Here is a 22,501-nt window from a genome sequence, read left to right as displayed (position 1 = left end):
GTGTGTCAGGGTCGGAGTGAGGCCTGACAACCCACATCATACACAATGGTGCTGCTGTCAATGATGACTGGTCACGGATGTGGACAGGTCTTGTGCCTGGAGGTGAACCAGAGGTAGACTGTCCTGTGGCCGAAGGAAAGACTGGCATGTGTGACAGCTGCAGACAGGAGGATGTCAAGGTCTGTGTACGGCTGTGAGTAGAGACTGTGATACAGCGGTGCAGGACACCCATGGAACTAGTCAGAGGAGGACTAGCATGTGTAGTGACTGCAATATGAAGGATGCTGTTATGAACTGGTGTGAACTGAACACTGAAGTTATGTGCATTTAAGTTATATGCTTGGAACCTTTTCTGTGTGAAGATAACGCATTAAAGAGACTTTTATGTTTGAACTTTGTGGGTCACTGCCTCTTCACTGCTACAGGTGCCTTACACCAGCATATGTCTAAGTGCAATTACCATGTGCTATTGGGTGCTTGGAGGATGTGGAGACAGATGAATAGGAGGGATCAGATTATGGTTAACATTTAGAAGGAGGGAATAGGGGAGAGTTAGGTTAGTGAGTTGAGGTGAGGTTATAGGCCTGTGTAAAGATATATGTTTTTAAAGCATGCTTAAAAACATGGAGGATAGGTATTGGTCAGATTGTATGAGATAATGCATCCTAGAACACTGGCCCAGTTCGAGAGAAGTCTTGGAGACGGAGGAGCGAGGTTTGGATTATGGAGTATGTTAGTCTTAGATCAGTTGGTTCAGAATGGAGGGCATGTTTAGGGTATCATTTCATGTAAGGCCCCCTTCACAAGTCCTGATGATTCTAGTACTGGAAAGCCCAGTACTGGTGCTATCAGTGTTGCGTGTCCATGTGACATACTTGTGTGTGTGTGTGGTGTCTGTGTTCCATTGGTTTGTACATGTGTGTCATTCATGTGCAACATACTGGAATTAAGAGCCTTACAAAAATAATGATTGTTATGTGTTAAAGGTTTGCAAACTTTGCAAAGACCCTTTATATATATAGTTTGGAGATACATAGATAGATAGATAGGCATATAATTTAATGACACCAGAACATATTACAAAGAATTCCACCGTTTAGTGCCTTGCAGGTAGACCTAATGTTACAGCTATTAAATAAAAAGAACTCAATGTGTCCCCCATTTTTTATTTCCAGCAAAGGTAAAGCGGAAAGCTGTGAGCTGATATTATCAGGCTGGAAAGCTCCATGGTTATTGGGCCCTTCCCAGGTTAAAAATAGCAACCCGCAGCTGCCTCAGAAGTGGCACATTTGACAATTGGGTTAATGGACCTTGGGGTTGATGTCAGCTGTGAATTGTTCAAAATCACAGCTGACATCAAGTCCTGTTGTTAGTAATGGAGAGGTGTCTATCAGGAAACCATATTACTAATCCAGTACTAAAAAGATAACAATGTGAAAGCACATATATGTGTGCTGCCCCATAGATTATAACCGGTATGCGTACTGGAGAAGGGGGCCTAAGTGAGAGCTCTGGTGAAGAATTTCTTTATTCTGTGCACATTAGGAAATGCTATGGTACAGACATATATGTGCTCAGCAGCACTGTTCTGACATATCAGATGATAAAACCTGATTATCCAAGCCTAATTAGTGAACTTCAACTAGAACTTTTTATATGAGAGCAAAAAGTGAAAAAACGGCACCAAACTGTTGACTGCAGTCTGAATCAGTCCTTAATATTAAGCATACCACATACATACATACATACCGTACATAATGATGAGCTAAGTGGTGCATGAAAATGTTTTGAAGAACAAGTGTGTCCAATATTGAAAAAAGAAACAGCACTCGCCATTGCTTCTTAAAAAGGGTTATTGTCCTTTATTTCATGTGGCGGAACAATCCTTTAACATGCAGGGGAGGGGAGACTAAAGGAGGACAACAGGCGTTTTGTGCCAATCTCAGCGCTTATGCGGGTCTAATCCTGCAGAAATGCTGTGATAGGTGCGAAACGGCTGCTGTCCTCCTTCCCTTCCCCATCTCCCCCTGTATGTTAAAGGATTGTCCCCCCACATGAAATAAAGATATGTCTTGTTCTTTATATTAGAAAAAAAAATATTTAGAAATAAAAGTTTTCTGGATCAATCTTCAAATTGGCTTGTTGATATTTTTGTTGATTCTTTTTTACATAATTATTTTTTTGTGAACATAAGGAAAAAGAAAGACGATGGTTACTGTCAACGCATAAAAACAACCAGAATTTCAAATAAAATGTTCTGCTCATGTTATAAGGTTTTTGCATATTTAATATGTCATCCACTCCACCTTACCATGTCTCCTCTGCCCGTTGATGGTAATGCCTTTTATGAATTATGACATAACTCACAGAATATACAGTAATCTTCCCATTCTCCTAAAACATAGAATATTTGATATATTTTTTTCAATTGGTCTAAAGATTCTTGGATAAAAACTGCAGTTTTAGGCATAAAACACTTGATGGCAATAGCGTAGCATAAATGGTTATCCAAACTTTGTATTCTTTCCATCAGTGTTCAATACACATTAATATCTGATATTTCTGCGTAATGTGACTATCATTTACTGTGAACCTTGTTATCACTGTACTGTTCTTGGCATCTGAAACACAACCAGTGTCCAGTGCATTACTGCCTGTCTTATGCGGAGATCAATAGTCTCCCATGATTTCCTTGTGCTGACAGATGTGACTAGTTGCTATGGATAGCTGTAAACATAAAAACAATTGTACTCAAACTTTAACTCTGGGTCTCAACTCATCACAATCCAGTTCTGCATTACTAAGTATTTGTAATAACACCGCAGACAAGACAAGACATCATCTCATGCCACGTAGATGAAATTTTGTCCGAGTTCATACAAAAGCTAAATCAAAGAAATAGAGGATATACGGGATATAGGGTGTAGTGCAGCGAGGTTGGTGTAGTGTGACAGACAGGCAATGACCCAGGAAAGTTCAAGGTAAACATAGTTTAATGTCCAAATCTCACAACATAAACAGCACACGGAATCCTCCAGATCGCAGCTGGGAAACAAGACAGTCCATAATCGGGTCCCTGTTGCCGTGGACGACTACTCCGCCGGATACACTGATGGGTGAAAGGCCCTTTTGCTCCACTTGGCTCTGTGTTGCTTCACACAGGGTGAGCTCTGCAGAGTCTCCTGCTCTACACGCTTGCAAAACCAAAACTGACACACCCAACCCTCTGCTGCAGGGTTTTAATAAGGAAACTGTGGCCGTATGCAACATGGAAGACCCGGCTGGGAGGAAACGGACTGCACAACTACCATCCTGTAGTCCATTTAAAAAATAAAAAAACAATGGCAGGTTTTCCTAAATCTGCCTTGGACAAATAGCTTGCCCAAGACTAACACTTACTTTAATTTTGCATTGCAATTACAGCTATGCCTGTGACTGCAATGCACTCCAGTGGCCTCAATATGATTCTGTGCGCATCCTGGGGGACACATAACAACCCTCGCATATGACATCAGACACTGCCTTAAAAGGGTTATAGAGTAGGGATTTAGGGTTATAGAGTAGGAATATAGGGGATATTGGGTTATAGAGTAGGGATATAGGGAATATAGGGTTATAGAGTAGGGATATAGAGGATATAGGGTTATAGAGTAGGGATATAGGGAATATAAGGTTATAGAGTAGGGATATAGAGGATATAGGGTTATAGAATAGGGATATATAAGATATAGGTTTATAGAGTAGGGATATAGGGAATATAGGGTTATAGAGTAGGGATATAGGGAATATAGGGTTATAGAGTAGGGATATAGAGGCTATAGGGTTATAGAGTAGGGATATACGGAATATAGGGTTATAGAGTAATGATATAGGGTTATAGAGTAGGGATATAGGGAATATAGGGTTATAGAGTAGGGATATAGAGGCTATAGGGAATATAGGTTTATAGAGTAGGGATATAGGGAATATAGGGTTATAGAGTAGGGAATATAGGGTTATAGAGTAGGGATATAGAGGCTATAGGGTTATAGAGTAGGGATATAGGGAATATAGGGTTATAGAGTAATGATATAGGGAATATAGGGTTATAGAGTAGGGATATAGGGAATATAGGGTTATAGAGTAGGGATATAGAGGCTATAGGATTATAGAGTAGGGATATAGGGAATATAGGTCTATAGAGTAGGATATAGGGAATATAGGTTTATAGAGTAGGGATATAGGGAATATAGGGTTATAGAGTAGGGATATAGGGAATATAGGGTTATAGAGTAGGGATATAGGGGCTATAGGGTTATAGAGTAGGGATATAGGGAATATAGGGTTATAGCGTAATGATATAGGTAATATAGGGTTATAGAGTAAGGATATAGGGAATATAGGGTTATAGAGTAGGGATATAGGGTTATAGAGTAGGGATATAGAAGATATAGGTTTATAGTGTAGGGATATAGGGAATATAGGGTTATAGAGTAGGGATATAGGGAATATAGGGTTATAGAGTAGGGATATAGGGGCTATAGGGTTATAGAGTAGGGATATAGGGAATATAGGGTTATAGCGTAATGATATAGGTAATATAGGGTTATAGAGTAAGGATATAGGGAATATAGGGTTATAGAGTAGGGATATAGGGTTATAGAGTAGGGATATAGAAGATATAGGTTTATAGTGTAGGGATATAGGGAATATAGGGTTATAGAGTATGGATATAGAGGATATAGGGTTATAGAGTAGGGATATAGAAGATACAGGTTTATAGAGTAGGGATATAGGGAATATAGGTTTATAGAGTAGGGATATAGGGAATATATTTAAACCATCACTGTCCTCATTATTAGAGTGGCACTTCCAAACATACGCTCAAAACTAACGGTCTATCTCATTAGATAGCCAAAAAAATGAAGAGATCCAAGATACTTATTAAAATAAGGCTTTATTAGTGGAAAATATATCCAATGCCATAGTGCACAAGCACCTAAACAAGAAATTGGAAGCTACCACAAATATTATGCTAAAAAGCACTTTTTTCAATATAAGACAGGAGGCAGCGCGCTAAGTATAAATCAGGTACACACCACTTTACATTGCATAAGCATACATATAGTGACATCAATATATTAAATGTACAAGAGCAACCGCCATATCTACCTGTGACTGGCCCAGCGTCCCACCTCACCCCAACGTGCGTTTCGCAATTGGCTTCTTCCGGGGGCGTTATAGAGTAGGGATATAGGGAATATAGGGTTATAGAGTAATGATATAGGGAATATAGGGTTATAGAGTAGGGATATAGGGAATATAGGTTTATAGAGTAGGGATATAGGGAATATAGGTTTATAGAGTAGGGATATAGGGAATATAGGGTTATAGAGTAGGGATATAGGGAATATAGGGTTATAGAGTAAGGATATAGAGGCTATAGGGTTATAGAGTAGGGATATAGGGAATATAGGGTTATAGAGTAGGAATATAGTAGGAATATAGGGAATATAGGGTTATAGAGTAGGGATATAGAAGATATAGGGTAGCTGCATAGAGTACAAGCATCCAAAAGATAGACAGGATCCCGGCCATATGGAAATCCCAACAACAAGAAGCACAGACTGTGCAGATGTTTATTGGAGGTAGTATGCTGCAGCCTGAGACAAGGACTGTGGCCCAGGAGCAGCACCATCTTGTTCAGGGTCATGTCTAGCACTGCAATTTACCCAATTCAACTTGATGGGGTGGAGCTCAGCCAAAAATGGTGTAACAATTAAGGACAGAATACACAGAAATATCTTTGATTTGAAGAGGACCTCTCACCAGGTCAAAGGTGGCCAGTTTTTGCTCTTATTATATTCTTGATGCTTGTTTTTTGTTTGTATCCTAATCATATGATTCAAGAGATGTGGTCTTTTTTCTAAGACTACTTTCACACTAGCGTCGTGCACTGCACGTCGCTATGCGTCGTTTTGTAGAAAAAACGCGTCGTTCCCGTCTTTTCTGACCGCGCATGTGCGGCCGGGACTCCGCCCCCGCCTCCCCGCACCTCACAATGGGGCAGCGGATGCATTGAAAAACAGCATCCGCTGCCCCGTTGTGCGGCGCATTCACTGCTAGCGTCGGTACGTCGCAACGACGCAATTCGTCGTGCGTCGTCCGACGCTAGTGTGAAAGTAGCCTTAGGGATAATTTGTATGGTCTTTACAAGAGGACACAGAGTAATAATGCAGAGCAGTTTAAAAACGCACCCCGCAGAATTTTGTGAGTCACCCCGCCTTGTAAAGAAAAATTAGCACTGAAACAAGGCTCGTATGTCTGAAACCTTATGGCCGATTTTACAAAAATGGAATACTCAGGGAAGCAGTGGAAATAAACTAAAAGAAAAATCTGGCCACTTATCCTGGTGACTGGTCCTCTTCTATGCTATTAAGCTGTGTGCCCAGGTTAAGCATTTGGTGCAGAAATTTCTGCACCATTTCTGCATCTCTCGGCAACAAAAATGCTGAGTAAATTAGGCACGTTTTGACCTCCTTTTTCATGCATTTTTTACATGCTTTTTCCCCATTCATTAGTACGGGAGAAATCTGCACCAAAATGCTGAAAGAATTGGCATGCTGTAGATTTCAATATGATCAAATCTGCAAGTCACAAATAATTGTGTGCACGACACTTCAAGATTCTCACTTTGCTTGCACTAGGAATCTTTTCAGGTTTTCTGACAAATCCGTGCAGAAGGTAATGTAGTAAATATGCAGTGTGCACACAGTTCCTTAGATAGGGCGTCACCAATATGCTATATTTGCACATTTAACACTGTCTCCACATTTTAAGATGACTACAGAATATTTTATAGTCTGTCACCCCCAAAACTCAAATGCAACCATTTACACATTAATATAGGAGACTTTGCCCTTATAAAATCATACCAGTAGTGGAGATTTTACTTAGTTTGTTTTACATAAAAACAGGGGTTTTTTATATGTAAATCAGCAGTCCTTTGTGCACCCCCTGGCATGGCCAAGGGCTACGTACACTTTTCTGCCCCCTCAGATGCAATTCTCCACAACTCCCCTTATGATGATTGAGAACACTCACTTTGGAGAACTGCATCAGTGGAATCCTAAGCCTGCACACTGACACTGCAGGGAGAGCACACACAGTATCAGTTCTCCCTCCTTTTCCTTTCCGCAGCACTCACTGCACACAGGCATGATGGCCCCAGAGTGATGAGGGTGGCATACACTGTCACTACAGGAGCCCAGGAAGTGCGGACACATACAATGTTACTCTCCCAACCTGGATTGAACTGTGGCCCTTGTACTGCAAAAAAAGAAGCACTGCCAGGAAAATTCATTACAACCTTTACTTGTGGCTGCATAGTTGTTATTTACCCCGAAATGTCACATGATGGTTACAAAAACTGACACATCTTTACTCATAGCACATGTGAAGAGCAGATCTGTTATTCTTTATTGCGCCCCCTACTGGAGTAAGTCTGCAAGATTTTGTGCAACTTTTAAAAGTCACAATTGGTGAATCTGGCTTTACTTTTTTTGTGCACCGCACCCAGAGAAAACACCCACTTTTAAACACTGGAAAGATCAGTGTAAAATAGAAGCTTTTGCTATTTTTGTGCAAAGAAAAAAGCATTTTTTCTTGCCAATAACTGGTGCAAAATTCCTCCCGTAGTGTCCTTAACTTTTCACAAGCTGCATAGACCCTGGATGAGACCAAAGTTGCCCCTGAAGATGGACACATTCCTCATATACTATATTTTCTTGTAATCTTAGCTGCCTCCATCACGCCTATCAACATGAAAAATAATGTCCTCCCACACTCCAGACTACAGATTTTACTAACAAGGTCTGAATAGTTTCCAGGGGTCTGGAGACTGATTGGGAGGGGCAGAAACCATATGTTTTCTATGGAAACCTGCCACATACATTGTGTGGAGTTTGCAGTTTTAAGTGAAGAACTGGTTTAAAACCAAAAATCTGAAATAAAACCATGGCGGCGATGTTATGTGGAGAGATGTGACAGCATCTTGTTTTACGTTATGTTTGTGCTTTTATGTTTTCCTGTGGTTTGTGCTGGCTGATTTCTTTCTTTTGTCCATAGGAGGTTCTGCACAACTGCCAGTTACACAGGATATCATTTTGTGCTGATGATAAAACAGACAAAAGGATTTTTACATTCATATGCAAGGATTCCGAGTCCAATAAGCACTTGTGTTATGTGTTCGACAGCGAGAAGTGTGTAAGTATGCCAGATGTTAAGGGCGTTCCTTTGTCTTACATGGAAAGGGATTGGCTTGGCTGAAGATTGCTATAACACTGGGGATCAGATGAAATCTGCAGATGTTTGTCTTCATGAATGGCTCCAACTTGAGAAAACAGATCAAGATGTTACATATGTATTTCTTCCCATGCTCAGCTTCAGGCTTCTCTAATTTAGGGTTTCTTTGCCCTTTGTGTGACAGTTTCCTTTTTTTGTGCAGAAGTGAAAATGACAATTTTTCCAGATTAAACAATGCAGAGGAAAAAATCTGAGTTTAATCTTTTCTTTTTCTACAATTCTGAAGAAAGTCCTAATAGACCTGTAGGTTGCACATTACAAACATATCAGCCTATTATAGATTATATAGATTACATGATTCTCCTCTGAAAACTTTTCCCAGGAAAACTTTAGATATGCTCTGAATTTTGCTATCAGAAGGACAAAGAGATTTTTAACAAGATACTTTTTCATACAGAACCAGTACAAAGTGACATAGTCCTACAGAATTGGGCATAAAAAGCACAAGGACTTGAAGATGTGCCAACCCTGTTTAATGAAATTCCTGATCGCTGATAGAGATTTGCTATGAAGTTTTAATTGGGAATTGATGTGATGAATCATATCTAGAAAAACATCTAGCACTAATGTTCTGTATATGATTTTAATCAATCATGTTTCAGTATACCTGCAATAAGAAAATGGAAGATAACCTTTATGTTTTGCATCAGGCATTGATAATATTATTTTACACCATTGTTTGCTTATAAGGGTATGTGCACACGCTGTGGATTTTGCTGCGGATCTGCAGCAGTTTTCCATGAGTTTACAGTAAACCTATGGAAAACAAAATCCACAGTGCACATGCGGAAAAAAACACACGGAAACGCAGCGGTTTACATTCCGCAGCATGTTAATTCTTTGTGCGGATTCCGCAGCGGTTTACACCTGCTCCATAATAGGAATCCGCAGGTGTAAAACCGTAGGTGGAATCCGCAAAAAAACCGGGGAAAAACCGTGGTAAATCCTCGGTAATTCTGCAGTAAATCCGCAGTGCTGTTTTCCAGCGGATTTACCAAAATCAGTGCAGAAAAATCCGCAAACCATTCCGCAGCGTGTCCACATACCGTAAAACTTTCACAGCACCATAAATGTTTTCATGGAGGAAATGTCCCTTAGTTTTATGAATTAAAGATAGGGTCTTGTGATAAGGAAATACTGTATGTAACATCCACTTTTGTTGAGCACCAATGACATCACTAAATAGCTCATAGAATCACCAATGAATAAAACCGCCACACACCACTTTGTTTCTAACACATCCCACCACTTCTGCCAGATGTCTAGGTTAATATTTAGTACTAAGAGGGATTGCGCTATGTGACCCTTTCTGTTTCAGAGGTGAAAGCTTGCTGTGGGTGAGTATTGTAATGTCCATTCACCACAGATATACAACTGCAATCATCTGCCACCTTCTCAGTCAATATCCAACATCTTGCAGACATAGCAGCACCCACAATCTGCTCTATTGTTATGAGCTTCACAACCGCCTTTATTACAGGTCATTCAATTGATTGCTATCTAAGGGAATGTCTACATCATGTTCTGTTAAAACATTCAGGAAAAGACTCTCCTACTTCTTTCTATGAAACTTGCCAGAGGCCACTATTACTCCATTTTAGGCCAAATTAATCTCTTTCCAGCCTTCTCAGGATGGTGAGGGGGTGCGCATCATATGACACATATGGCTCATCAGTAACATATGATGGGGTACATTCCTGATGTGTAACGCAGGTGCAACACCCGCTAGAGCCGTGTGGTACTTGGAACTGGGTCGGACGGTTCTTAAATGGGTGGCCACGGCAGCGGTGACCCGGTCCGTGGCCCTGGGCGTCCAATGAGAAGGGATGGATGATGGAAAGGAATAAAGTTTATATAGGAAAAGGAGATCATTCGTGACGCCACCTGTGGTACTCGTTCAGGGATGGCTGACGCTGCTTAAAGGGACCTCTGGGGATGATGGTGATGCAACTGGGATGGTTCTGCTCCCCATAGGTGGAGCGGGGCCCCAGGGCTACCAGAACAGTTTATGAGGGTTGGTGGACATTGGAGTGCAGGAATGAGGGTGCAGGAATAACTAGAGGACTTAAGGGTTGCAGTTTCCTTTACCTTTAATCCCAGGTTGCAGGTGCAGTCCGGGGCACAAGTCACAACTGGTGATGGAGATTTGGGCAGCCTGGAAGCAATTCAGGATCCTCCTAGCCAGGTGGGGTTGAAGGCCTCCCTGCTGCACTGTTCTTTGGGTGCTGGGGCTTTTAGTTCTCCTCAAGTCCCTCTCTCAGTCTCTCCACTAAGTGAAACACTTCCCGCATGGCAGGCAGCTTGATCCTGTTCTAGGTGTGACTCCATCATGGTGACTCCGGGCTCTCATATGCTGCAGTTCCCACACAACCATGGACTCCAGTGTCCAATCTTCGGCGCTCAGTCCCGGGGTGAGCTCAGTCACAGCTCCTATCCCACAGATTCTCCTCACTTGCCTCCTCATCCTTCACTTTCTGCGCTCTCTCACACACTAACCCGCCTCCAGACCAGAAATTATATGGAAGTTCCCATGAAACCGGGTTTAGAGCTCCCCCTTCTGAACTGGAGTCAGGAAATGTGTTGCATACTGACTGTATTACCTGCTAAGGGGATCCCTCTGGCTTCCAGGCATGGTCTCACCTCCCCTGAGGAAGGCAATGTCACTGTGGCAACCGGACTCCTGGGGTGCCACACAGGCATGTTACTTCATTATAATAGAAACTGAGCCCTCGGGTGTCCATACAATATTCCACCAACAGCTGTCTCCCCTGACCCCTTATTTTAGCCTATTGTAACATAGAACCATGAGTCTTCTGGAAGATTAGTGCAGGATGTACCATTATTGAGAGTATTACATCTACACCTGTCGGCACCACGGTCACCGCTTCTTCCTTCTCTTCGTCCGGCGCTCCCGCGTCACTCCCGGCTCCTTCCTGGTCCGGGTCCCGGCGTGTGTCTCTGTGTGCGCGTCGGCGCGCCTCCCCTCTGCTGCCTGTCACGCGCCCGGTCTCCTCCCATCTTCTTAGCGACCGGGCGCGCGCACACTCCTCCACTTCATCCCTGGCTACGACCTGACCCAGCAGCATTGCTGGGCCAATAGGAAGCAGCCACTTAGTATTTCAGGCCGCCATTCCTTTGTGAAGGCGCCTGATTGTTAAGTTAATCTTACCAGAGTTCCTCTGTGTTTTGGCTCTGCACTCAGGTCCATTGCTTACTCCGTCTAGTCCTGGTTTCCTGCCTTCCTGCCCTGTGTTCCGTTTCTCCTCATCCTAGGAGCTCCCTATCCTGCTGCTACCGTTTCCGTGGTTCTTCCCCACATCTCCTTGTGTTCTCTCCCTCGTTATTTTCTATCTTCTCCTCTGGAGCCGATCCCTGGTCCTGGCATCCGTAGTACTAGTTACCTTCGAGCTTGCTCCCTAACTATCCCTGTACAGGGGTTGTCCAATCTGGTTTGCTCGCTCGAGGGAGGTTCGGTATTACGGTCCAGTGGGGCCACTCTTGTCTTTTGCCCCCCCTAGCGTAACAGTACAATCAGGCCATGGATCCCACCGGGGCCTCAGCTCAGACCCGCATTATGTCTTTTATGAAGACAATGGACTCCCGTTTGTCCGCCTTACAGGCCGCGGATCCTAGTAACGCCACTCAGTTAGCGGGTCTCCAGCAAGAGTTGGTCCAGCAACGGGATACCCTAGCTCACATTTTGTCTTATATGGCCTCTGTAGATGACCGTTTGCTCGCTTTGCAAACCTCCTTGCGCACCCCTGATCCTCTGCCAGTTTCTTCTCCTCGTTTAGCCAAACCTCCTCGCTATGGCGGAGATCCCAAGCTTTGTCGAGGTTTCCTCAATCAATGTCATTTACATTTTGAGCTGCTGCCTCAACAGTACCCTACCGATCGGGCCAAAGTGGCTTTTATCGTGTCCCACTTAGAGGGAGAGGCCCTATCTTGGGTAAATCCTATTTGGGAACGAGACGATTCGGTGGTGTCTAGTATAGCCATCTTTTTCTACAACTTCCGGAGGGTCTTTGATGAACCTGGCCGTCTCGCTTCAACTACAGAATCACTCTTTAATTTACAGAAGGATTCCCTCACTGTCGGGCAATACCCTATCAGGTTCCGCACATTGTCGTCTGAACTAGGGTGGAGCAACGAGACATTGGTAGGGGCTTTTTGGAGAGGATTGTCCGGCAAGATTAAGGATGAACTTGCTGGCCGAGATACTCCGACCACATTGGAGGATCTCATTTCTCTTGCTACACGTATAGATTTGCTCTTTCAGGAGCGCTCTCGAGAGGCTGCTAGGGAGAGGAAGACCCATTAGGCCATCATCTTCTTTTGTCCCTAGACCACCTAGTCCTCGGCCCTCTAGTTCTGCCTCTGGTGCCATCCCGGGACCTATGCAAGTTGCCGGGTGAAGTTGGTTGAACGTCGTCGTAGAGAGAGGTTGGCACAGGGCTTGTGCTTATACTGTGGGGGAGCGTCGCATTTTCTTCGTTCTTGTCCTGAGAGGCGGGGAAACGCCTCCACCTAGGTCAGGTAGGAGAGGCCTCCTTGGGTGTATCTGTTTTCTTTCCTCCCCTTACCCTTTCTGTTTTGATTATCCAAGGTCAGAGATGTGGTTCAGAGGTTGCGTATGTGGATTCGGGTGCGGCAGGCAACTTCATCCGGCTAAAGGAGGTGAAGAAGTATCGGATTCCCGTGATCTCCCTTGAACATCCTCGTATGATTGCCTCCGTAGATGGAAGACTTTGGCAAGAGACTGTCGTCATGGTCACTGAGGAGCTAGTTCTTCAAGTAGGAGCCTTACATCAAGAGAAAATTGCCTTTCACGTCTTGCCCAACTTGTCCCATGCCTTACTCCTGGGTCTTCCATGGCTTCGGACACATGAACCCGTTTTGGACTGGCGCACCGGCGAGGTTCTCCGATGGGGACATCCATGTCAAGAGAGATGCTTAGGGTCCGTTCGTCCGATCATTTCTTCTCAACCTTCTTCTGGTCGGCTGGCCTGCCTTCCGCCTATTGGTCTTTTGCGGATGTATTTGATAAAAAGGAGGCTGAGTCCTTACCACCTCACCGTCCCTATGACTGCCCAGTGGAACTACGACCGGGGTCCATCCCGCCAAGATCGAATCTACCCGCTCTCTCCGGCTGAGACGTCTGCCATGTCTGAATATATCCGTGAGAATCTCGCTAAGGGGTTTATACATAAATCCTCTTCTCCCGCAGGTGCCGGCTTCTTCTTCGTAAAAAAGAAAGACAGTTCTCTCCGGCCATGCATTGATTACCGGGGTCTGAATGAGATTACTATTAAGAATAAGTATCCTCTAACGCTCATTCCTGATCTCTTTGACCGCCTACGAGGGGCCCGTGTATTTTCTAAATTAGATTTACGTGGAGCTTATAACCTCATTCGAATCCGACCTGGTGACGAGTGGAAGACCGCATTTAATACCCGGGATGGTCATTACGAGTACCTCGTCATGCCATTTGGTCTGTGTAACGCACCTGCGGGTTTTCAAGAATTTGTCAACGACATCTTCCGGGACAAGCTTTACTCCTGCGCTGTGGTCTATCTGGACGATATCCTCGTTTTCTCTCCTGATTTATCCTCCCACCGGAGAAGTGTTCGTCTGGTGCTGCAACGATTACGGGAGAACCAGCTTTACGCTAAGATGGAGAAGTGCATCTTCAAGCAAGCCTCTTTACCTTTCCTAGGGTATATCGTTTCTGAAGCTGGCTTGGAAATGGATCCTGAAAAACTTTCAGCAATTCTCCAGTGGCCTCGGCCAATTGGAGTAAAAGCAATCCAACGCTTCCTCGGGTTTGCCAACTACTATCGTCAGTTTATTCCGCATTTTTCATCTGCGACCAAGCCTATCTCGTGCCTTACACGGAGAGGACTCAATTCTGCAACCTGGTCTCCGGAGGCTGAGGATGCTTTCCTAAGTCTTAAACGGTCTTTTGCAGCCGCGCCTGTTTTACATCGACCCGAGGCAAACAAACCGTTTGTTCTGGAAGTGGACGCATCTTCTATTGGTGCTGGCGCGGTTTTGTCCCAAAGATCCTCTACTGGGCGGTTGGTTACCTCTGGATTCTTTTCTAAGGCCTTTTCATCTGCGGAGTGTAACTATTCCATCGGAGACCGGGAACTGCTAGCCATTAAAATGGCCTTGGAGGAGTGGCGCTACTTACTGGAGGGGGCAGTCCATCCTTTTAATATCTTCATGGACCATAAGAATCTTTCCTACCTTCAGTCCGCTCAGAGGCTAAATCCCCGGCAGGCCGGGTGGTCTCTATTCTTTGCCCGTTTCGATTTCAAATTGCACTTTCGTCCTGGTCTGAAGAACGTCAAAGCCGATGCATTATCTCGGTCTCTTCAACCTTCCAATTTGGAGGAGAGTCCTTCGCACATAATTGATCCATCCAAAGTTGTTACTGTGGCTCCCGTAGATCTGATCATTCCACCACCAGGCAAAACCTTAGTTCCTGAGGTTCATAGGTGGACAATTCTACGTTGGGGACATTCCTCCAAGATCTCTGGTCATGTGGGCATTAAGAAGACTCTGGATCTCATTTCTCGGTTCTATTGGTGGCCTTCTCTCCATCAGGATGTGATCGATTTCACTGCCTCGTGTTCTTCTTGTGCTAAGATCAAAGTTCCCAGACATTTACCTTCGGGACTTCTACTCCCATTGCCGGTTCCATCATTCCCATGGCAACATGTCGCTTTGGATTTTATCATGGATCTACCATTCTGGTGGTAGTGGACCGCTTTTCAAAAATGGCGCACTTTGTTCCGCTGCTAGGACTGCCTTCTGCTCCAGAATTAGCTAAGCTCTTTGTTCAGCACATCTTTCGACTTCACGGTTTTCCCCTACATATTGTATCTGATCACGGAGTTCAATTTACATCTCGATTCTGGAGGGCTTTGTGTGGTCTCTTGGAGGTAAAGTTAGACTTCTCCTCTGCATACCATCTGCAAACCAACGGCCAAGTAGAACGAGTAAATCAAATGCTGTCTTCTTATCTGCGTCACTTCACTAACTCTCATCAAGATAACTGGTCTGGACTTCTTCCGTGGGCTGAGTTCGCCTATAATAACCATCCTAACGAATCTTCTGGCAAATCTCCATTCTTTGTTGTTTTCGGCATGCATCCCAACATTCCTTTACCGATTTCTGTCTCTTCTGGAGTCCCGGCAGCTGATTCCGAGGTCTTAGAATTTTCCAGAGTCTGGCTTGAGACTAAAGAGGCACTTGGAAGAGCCAGTGAATGCATGAAAAGACATGCTGACAAGAGACGCCTTGATGCTCCAACTTATCTTCCGGGCGAGAGGGTTTGGCTTTCTTCTAAATATATCAGACTGAAGATACCTTCCTACAAATTGGGTTCTCATTACATTGGTCCTTTTGAAGTCCTCCGCCGCATCAACGATGTGTCCTACAAGCTGAGGTTGCCTGCTTCGCTCCGCATTCCCAACGCTTTCCACATTTCTCTCCTAAAACCAGTCATTCTTAATCGTTTTCATCCTACTTCCGACTCTTCTCCTCTCCCGGTCAGTGCAGATATTTTTGAGGTAAAAGATATTTTAGCTTCCAAAAAGGTCAGGGACAAAACCTTCTTCTTAATTGATTGGAAAGGGTTTGGGCCCGAGGAGAGATCTTGGGAACCTCAGGAGAACATTAATGCACCTCATATTCTTAAGAGATTTTTGTCCAAGAGGGGTAGGGGAGGATTTAAGAGAGGGGGTAATGTTACATCTATACTCACCCCTGTCGGCGCCACGGTCACCGCTTCACCCTTCTCTTCAGCCGGCGCTCCCGCGTCACTCCCGGCTCCTTCCTGGTCCGGGTCCCGGCATGTGTCTCTGCGTGCGCGTTGGCACGCCTCCCCTCTGCTGCCTGTCATGCACCCGGTCTCCTCCCATCTTCTCCTTAGGGACCGGGCGCGTGCACACTCCACTTCATCCCTGGCTACGACCTGACCCGGCAGCATTGCTGGGCCAATAGGAAGCAGCCACTTAGTATTTCAGGCCGCCCTTCCTTTGTGAAGGTGCCTGATTGTTAAGTTAATCTTACCAGAGTTCCTCTGTGTTTTGGCTCTGCACTCAGGTCCATTGCTTACTCCGTCTAGTCCTGGTTTCCTGCCTTCCTGCCCTGTGTTCCGTTTCTCCTCATCCTAGGAGCTCCCTATCCTGCTGCTACTGTTTCCGTGGTTCTTCCCCACGTCTCCTTGTGTTCTCTCCCTCGTTATTTTCTATCTTCTCCTCTGGAGCCAATCCCTGGTCCTGGCATCCGTAGTACTAGTTACCTTCGAGCTTGCTCCCTAACTATCCCTGTACAGGGGTTGTCCAATCTGGTTCGCTCGCTCGAGGGAGGTTCGGTATTACGGTCCAGTGGGTCCACTCTTGTCTTTTGCCCCCCCTAGCGTAACAGAGAGACTGCCATCTGTTAGCCAGCTGAAATAAATTGGAACCAAAGTGTGCTGGAAGATCTGCAGGACTTTGTGTGCTGGACAGATCAGGAGACCCTCTGTAAGAAGTTCCCTGATATAAAAACCCTGCTCACCAAACCAAGAGGAGATTTGGCCTAGGGAAGAGAAAAGGGCAGACGTGCTCTACAGACATCACTGAGACCATCGTGATTCTCCGGTGGTCCAGGCACTGACACCTGCTGGCATACTGGCCAGCAGCTGCCTAGGGCCCCCACTACTCCAGGGGCCCCTTGCCAGTGGCTATGGGGCCCTGAGTCAAGGGGCCCCGCCCTGTGCAAGTAGCAGCAGCTGGAGACAGGATCCTGTCCCCGCTGCTAAAGCCAAATCAATATTCATGCTTCCCCACGCCCCTATGGGCATGGTGAGGTGTGAATACCATTTTTCTTTAATAGCGGGCAGCATTAGCCGCAGGGTGCAGCTAACACTGCCCGCATGTAAAGCCGCACCACACACACTCACAAAGTACTGCACACACACACACACAGCACCGCACCACATACATACACACATGCAGGCACACAGACTCACAGAGCAGCTCACCTCCCGGCATGCTGCTTCCTGTCTGAGACAGCCCAGCTGGATGACGTCATCATCCAGCGTGCTGCTGTCTCAGTCAGAAAGCTTCCAGGAATCCAGCGAGGAAGAGGCTGCTGGAATGAGCTGCTGCTGCGGGGAGGTGAGGTGAGCTGTGGTGTGTGTGTGAGAGTGAGTGTGTGAGAGAGTGTGTGTGAGTGTGAGAGTGTGTGTGATGAGCTGCTGCTGCGGTAAGCTGTGTGTGTGTGGTGAAGGACAATGATATTGGTGGGGGGAGACAATGATCGAGGTGATGGGCAATGATGGTGGGGGGAAGACAATGATGGAGGTGATGGGCAATGATGGTGGTGGTGGGGAGGCTATGATGGAGGTGAGGGGAGGCAATGATGGAAGTGATGGGCAATGATGGTGGGGGAGACAATGATGGAGGTGATGGGCAATCGTAGTGAGGGAGGGAATGATGGAGGTGATGGGCAATGAGGGTGAGGGGAGGCAATGATGGTGGGGGAGGCAATGATGGAGGTGATAGGCAATGATGGTGGGGAGGCAATGATGGAGGTGATGGGCAATGGTGGTGGTGGGGGGAGGCAATGATGGAGGTGATGGGCAATGGTGGTGGTGGTGGGGAAGCAATGATGGAGGTGAGGGGAGGCAATGATGGAAGTGATGGGCAATGATGGTGGGGGAGACAATGATGGAGGTGATGGGCAATCATGTTGAGGGAGGAAATGATGAAGGTGATGGGCAATGAGGGTGAGGGGAGGCAATGATGGTGGGGGAGGCAATGATGGAGGTGATGGGCAATGATGGTGGTGGGAGGCAATGATGGAGGTGGTGGGAGGCAATGATGGAGGTGATGAAATGGGCAATGGTGGTGGGGGAGGCAATGATGGAGGTGATGGGCAATGATGGTGGTGGGGGGAGGCAATGATGGAGGTGATGGGCAATGGTGGTGGTGGGAGGCAATGATGGAGGTGATGAAATGGGCAATGGTGGTGGTAGGAGGCAGTGATGGAGGTAATGAAATGGGCAATGGTGGTGGAGGAGGCAATGATGGAGGTGATGGGCAATGATGGTGGTGGGGGAGGCAATGATAGAGGTGATGATGGAGGTGATGAAATGGACAATGATGGTGAAGGAGGAGGCAATGATGCTGGTGGTGGAATGGGCAGTGATGGAGGTGGTGGGGGAGAATGATAGGGGTGGTGGGGGAGAAGGCAATGATGGAGGTGGCGATGAGGACAATGATGGGGGTGGAGAGGGGCTGCATTATACTTTACTAGACTGTGGCCTGATTCTAAAGCATCAAGTATTCTAGAATATGCATGTCCCCGCAGTATATGGACAATGATGATTCCAGAATTCGCGGCAGACTGTGCCCGTCGCTGATTGGTCGAGGCAATCTTTATGACATCATCGTCGCCATGGCAACCATTATGACATCTACGTCGATACTGTGCCCGTCGCTGATTGGTCGAGGCGAATTCGCAGCAGACTGTGTCCGTCGCTGATTGGTCGAGGCAACCTTTATGACATCATCGTCGCCATGCTGTGCCCGTCGCTGATTGGTCGAGGCAACCTTTATGACATCATCGTCGCCATGCTGTGCTCGTCACCAATCAGTGACGGGCACAGCATGGCGACGATGATGTCATCAAAGTTGCCTTGACCAATCAGCGACGGGCACAGTCTGCCGCAAATTCGCCTCGACCAATCAGCGACGGGCACAGTATCGATGTAGATGTCATAATGGTTGCCATGGCGACGATGATGTCATAAAGGTTGCCTCGACCGATACTGTGCCCGTCGCTGGCGGCCTCGACCAATCAGAGACGCGGGATTTCCATTATGACATCATCGTCGCCATGCTGTGCCCGCATCATGCAGCATCATGTGCATCATGTGCATCATGTGCGGACATTATACAGTATGGAGCATCATGTGCAGTCATTATACAGTATGGAGCATCATGTGCAGTCATTATACAGTATGGAGCATCATGTGCGGTCATTATACAGTATGGAGCATCATGTGTGGCCATTATACAGTATGCAGCATCATGTGCGGTCATTATACAGTATGCATAGCTCCCAACCGTCCCTCATTGTGCGGGATTGTCCCGGATAATGATGTTTCCAGAATGGCAACCTTTATGACATCATCGTCACCATGGCAACCATTATGACATCTACATCGATACTGTGCCCGTCGCTGATTGGTCGAGGCCGCCATCAGAGATGCGGGTTTTCCATTATGACATCATCGTCGCCATGCTGTGCCCGTCTCTGATTGGTCGAGGCCCGGCGGCCTCGACCAATCAGAGAGGCGGGATTTCCAGGACAGACAGACAGACAGACAGAAAGACAGACAGACATGCAGATATGCATGTCGATACTGTGCCCGTCGCTGATTGGTCGAGGCCTGGCGGCAGACTGTGCCCGTCGCTGATTGGTCGAGGCAACCTTTATGACATCATCGTCGCCATGCTGTGCCCGTCTCTCATTGGTCGAGGCCTGGCGGCCTCAACCAATCAGAGACGCAGGATTTCCAGGACAGACAGACAGACAGACAGACAGACAGACAGACAGACAGACGGAAAAACCCTTAGACAATTATATATATAGATGAGGGGGCTACATTATATTCTGTGGGGGGACTGCATTATTCTCCGGGGACTACATTATATTATGGGGGGCTACATCATACTATGTGTATACTCTATGGGGGGGCTACATTATATTCTGTGGTGGGGCTGCATTCTCTCAGTTGACTACATTATATTCTGTGGTGGTTGCATTATACTATATGAGGGGGCTGCATTATACCCTATTAGGGTGCTACATTATATTATTATAATTATATTATACATTATATTCTATGGTGGGGACTGTGTTATACCTGAGGGGGTTGCATTATATTTTGTGGGGTGCTGCATTATATTCTATGAGAGGGGACTGCATTATATTTTATGAGGGGGCTAAATTATATTCTGTGAGGGGGCTAAATTATATTCTGTGTGGGGGCTACCCCAACCCTTGCTACATAATTAAGACGTGAACTACCTTATATTATACCCTGATATTAGCGCTTTTTACCGCACAATTGTTGGTCTTGTATCTATTTCTATGTAGCTACATAGTGGGCCCCAAGAATGATTTTCTCTGGTGGGCAAAAGGTGCTCCAGTCCGACGCTGTCCCTGAATACAGCTTACGCTGGTCAGAGCCATAATCTGCACCCTGTGCTGGTCCAGCCTCCCATGGTCCGACTAAGCCTGTCAAGAGCTGAGGCCCAGTCCTGTCTGCCCCGAGCTTGAGAGACTTCCGCCGACGGTCAAACCGAGAAGAGCCGTGTGGCGAAAGGAGAAGCACACCTGCGAGAGAAGAATAACAGTGTGATTAAGCAGGGGTGTCACTTCCAGTTATCACCTATCGTGACCGGGGTCATCTGGGACTAGAATTGCAGGTTGGGAGGGGGTCGGTTAGTGCGTGGGAGGCTCAGCGAGCTTTAATAGACTACATCAGGAAGAGACTTGTTACCTAGCGGGAAAACCCAGTGACCCTGCTAGGGCCAGAGAATCAAATGAGAACTCACATGGTGACTTCCAAGACTGGGCGCACCACTAACGTTAAGTACTGAGAGACTTTCTAGCTAGTTCGTAACATGTTTTGATCCTCTATCTTGTTAAATTGCATATCTAATAACCCTAATTGTTCAGAAGTTATTTTTGTATAAAAATACCAATATATCAACCCCTGGCTATTTTCACCTTGTGATCTCTGTTCTTTGCATACAGGCACCTGCATTACACTAGCATGCAATGTGTTTTTAATAAAAAGAGCAGAGTGAGTCACAGTCAGACATTAGAGATGCCCTATCCATCTCCTCCCTGACATCAGCTGTCAGGGTCTGTCCTGAACCCCTTATACACATTACACAGTCGGCCTGATCAATCAACAGTTGGGGGCTGTGCATGTACTTTATACATCTGTTTGCATTCATTTTCTATCAGTGCTTACACAGTATGCTTCCATGTATGTGGATCTGTAATAAGCAGAATCTGAAGAAATGAATGTTCGTGCAATCGTTCATCCTCTATACAATTTAATTGTCAGCATTGTATCTCTGATAACATGTGCTGACAAGAATTATTTTTATGCTTGCCTAGAGTTCGGGGAATGTGACCGTTTTCTTTCCATCCGAGAGAATTGGGTCAATTAGAGTTTGATCTTAGTGTGATCCAATTCTTTCAGATGAGAAGATGGAAAAAAAATCTCCATCTTCTTCTTTCTGTCAGTCTGTGGAACTTGGACTGCACTCTGATATTGCGGCGCCCCTGAGGGTCCAGTCGCAACAGAGGTATTGCACCATAGCCAGAGGTGTGGTACTTCACTCTCGGGTAAGGAGAGGGCACTACCCAGGACTCACATACTAGCATCCAACACCACACCGCACCAGGCCAGGGGATCTGAGCAGACCCTACTGAGGGATGGCCCCATCTCAGGCTGGAGGGGGAGCTAGGTGGAGGGTGTAGGTGGAGTGAGAGACAGTTGGAGGGAAAGTAGTGAGTTGATGGGGAAGAGTTCATCGGATCAGAAGTGAAGAAAGGAGTTCCAGTGAGAGAAGAGGTCCTAGGGGCCATGAATGTGAGGAATCCACCAGTGGCACCTGAATCCACGCTGACCATAGTCAGGTGGAAGGATTAGGTCATAGAGGGGACCGGCCCCAGACTGGTGGAGGAACTGTAAGTCTCAGCTAGCAAACCAGAGGCTGCAGTATCTGTATGTGCCACAGCCAAATCCACACACATTCGCTAGGTCCGCAGAGGAAGGGCACAGTGGTCTCCTTCCATTTAAAAAGAGGCTGGGGGTTCATCAAGGAGCCCAGGATGACCTCAGAACTATTTGTAACCCCCCGGGACATGGAGTCACACCTGCTTGAGGGACACCCTTATCGTGATCTATACATAGTGACCTACACCCAGCATGTGGGCGAAAAGCGGGTGGTACACCCTCAATGTAAAGAAATGTACATGGGGGTGTGTTGTTCCCGTTCTAATGGGTGCAGTGCTAAAAAGTCAACCAACAGCTTCAATCCTGAATGCTGCACCAGTCCCTGCAGCTCCAGAAAAC

At 46.0% G+C, this 22,501-nt stretch overlaps 1 protein-coding gene across 10 annotated transcripts in view; it reads left to right on the top strand.

Moving 5' to 3' along the window:
* Positions 1-22,501, top strand: part of GULP1 (GULP PTB domain containing engulfment adaptor 1) — a 1,809,167-nt gene that overhangs the window by 1,229,369 nt on the left and 557,297 nt on the right. For all 10 annotated transcript variants that reach the window (XM_077275671.1, XM_077275676.1, XM_077275674.1 and 7 more), the window contains one exon: positions 8,107-8,244. In XM_077275671.1, coding sequence (XP_077131786.1) covers positions 8,107-8,244 — 138 coding nt within the window. The remainder of the gene's footprint in view (positions 1-8,106; positions 8,245-22,501) is intronic.

The sequence above is a fragment of the Ranitomeya variabilis genome, chromosome 7, assembly GCF_051348905.1.
Source record: "Ranitomeya variabilis isolate aRanVar5 chromosome 7, aRanVar5.hap1, whole genome shotgun sequence".
Classification (NCBI taxonomy): Eukaryota; Metazoa; Chordata; class Amphibia; order Anura; family Dendrobatidae; genus Ranitomeya; species Ranitomeya variabilis.
This window is presented reverse-complemented; position numbering and strand designations above follow the sequence as displayed.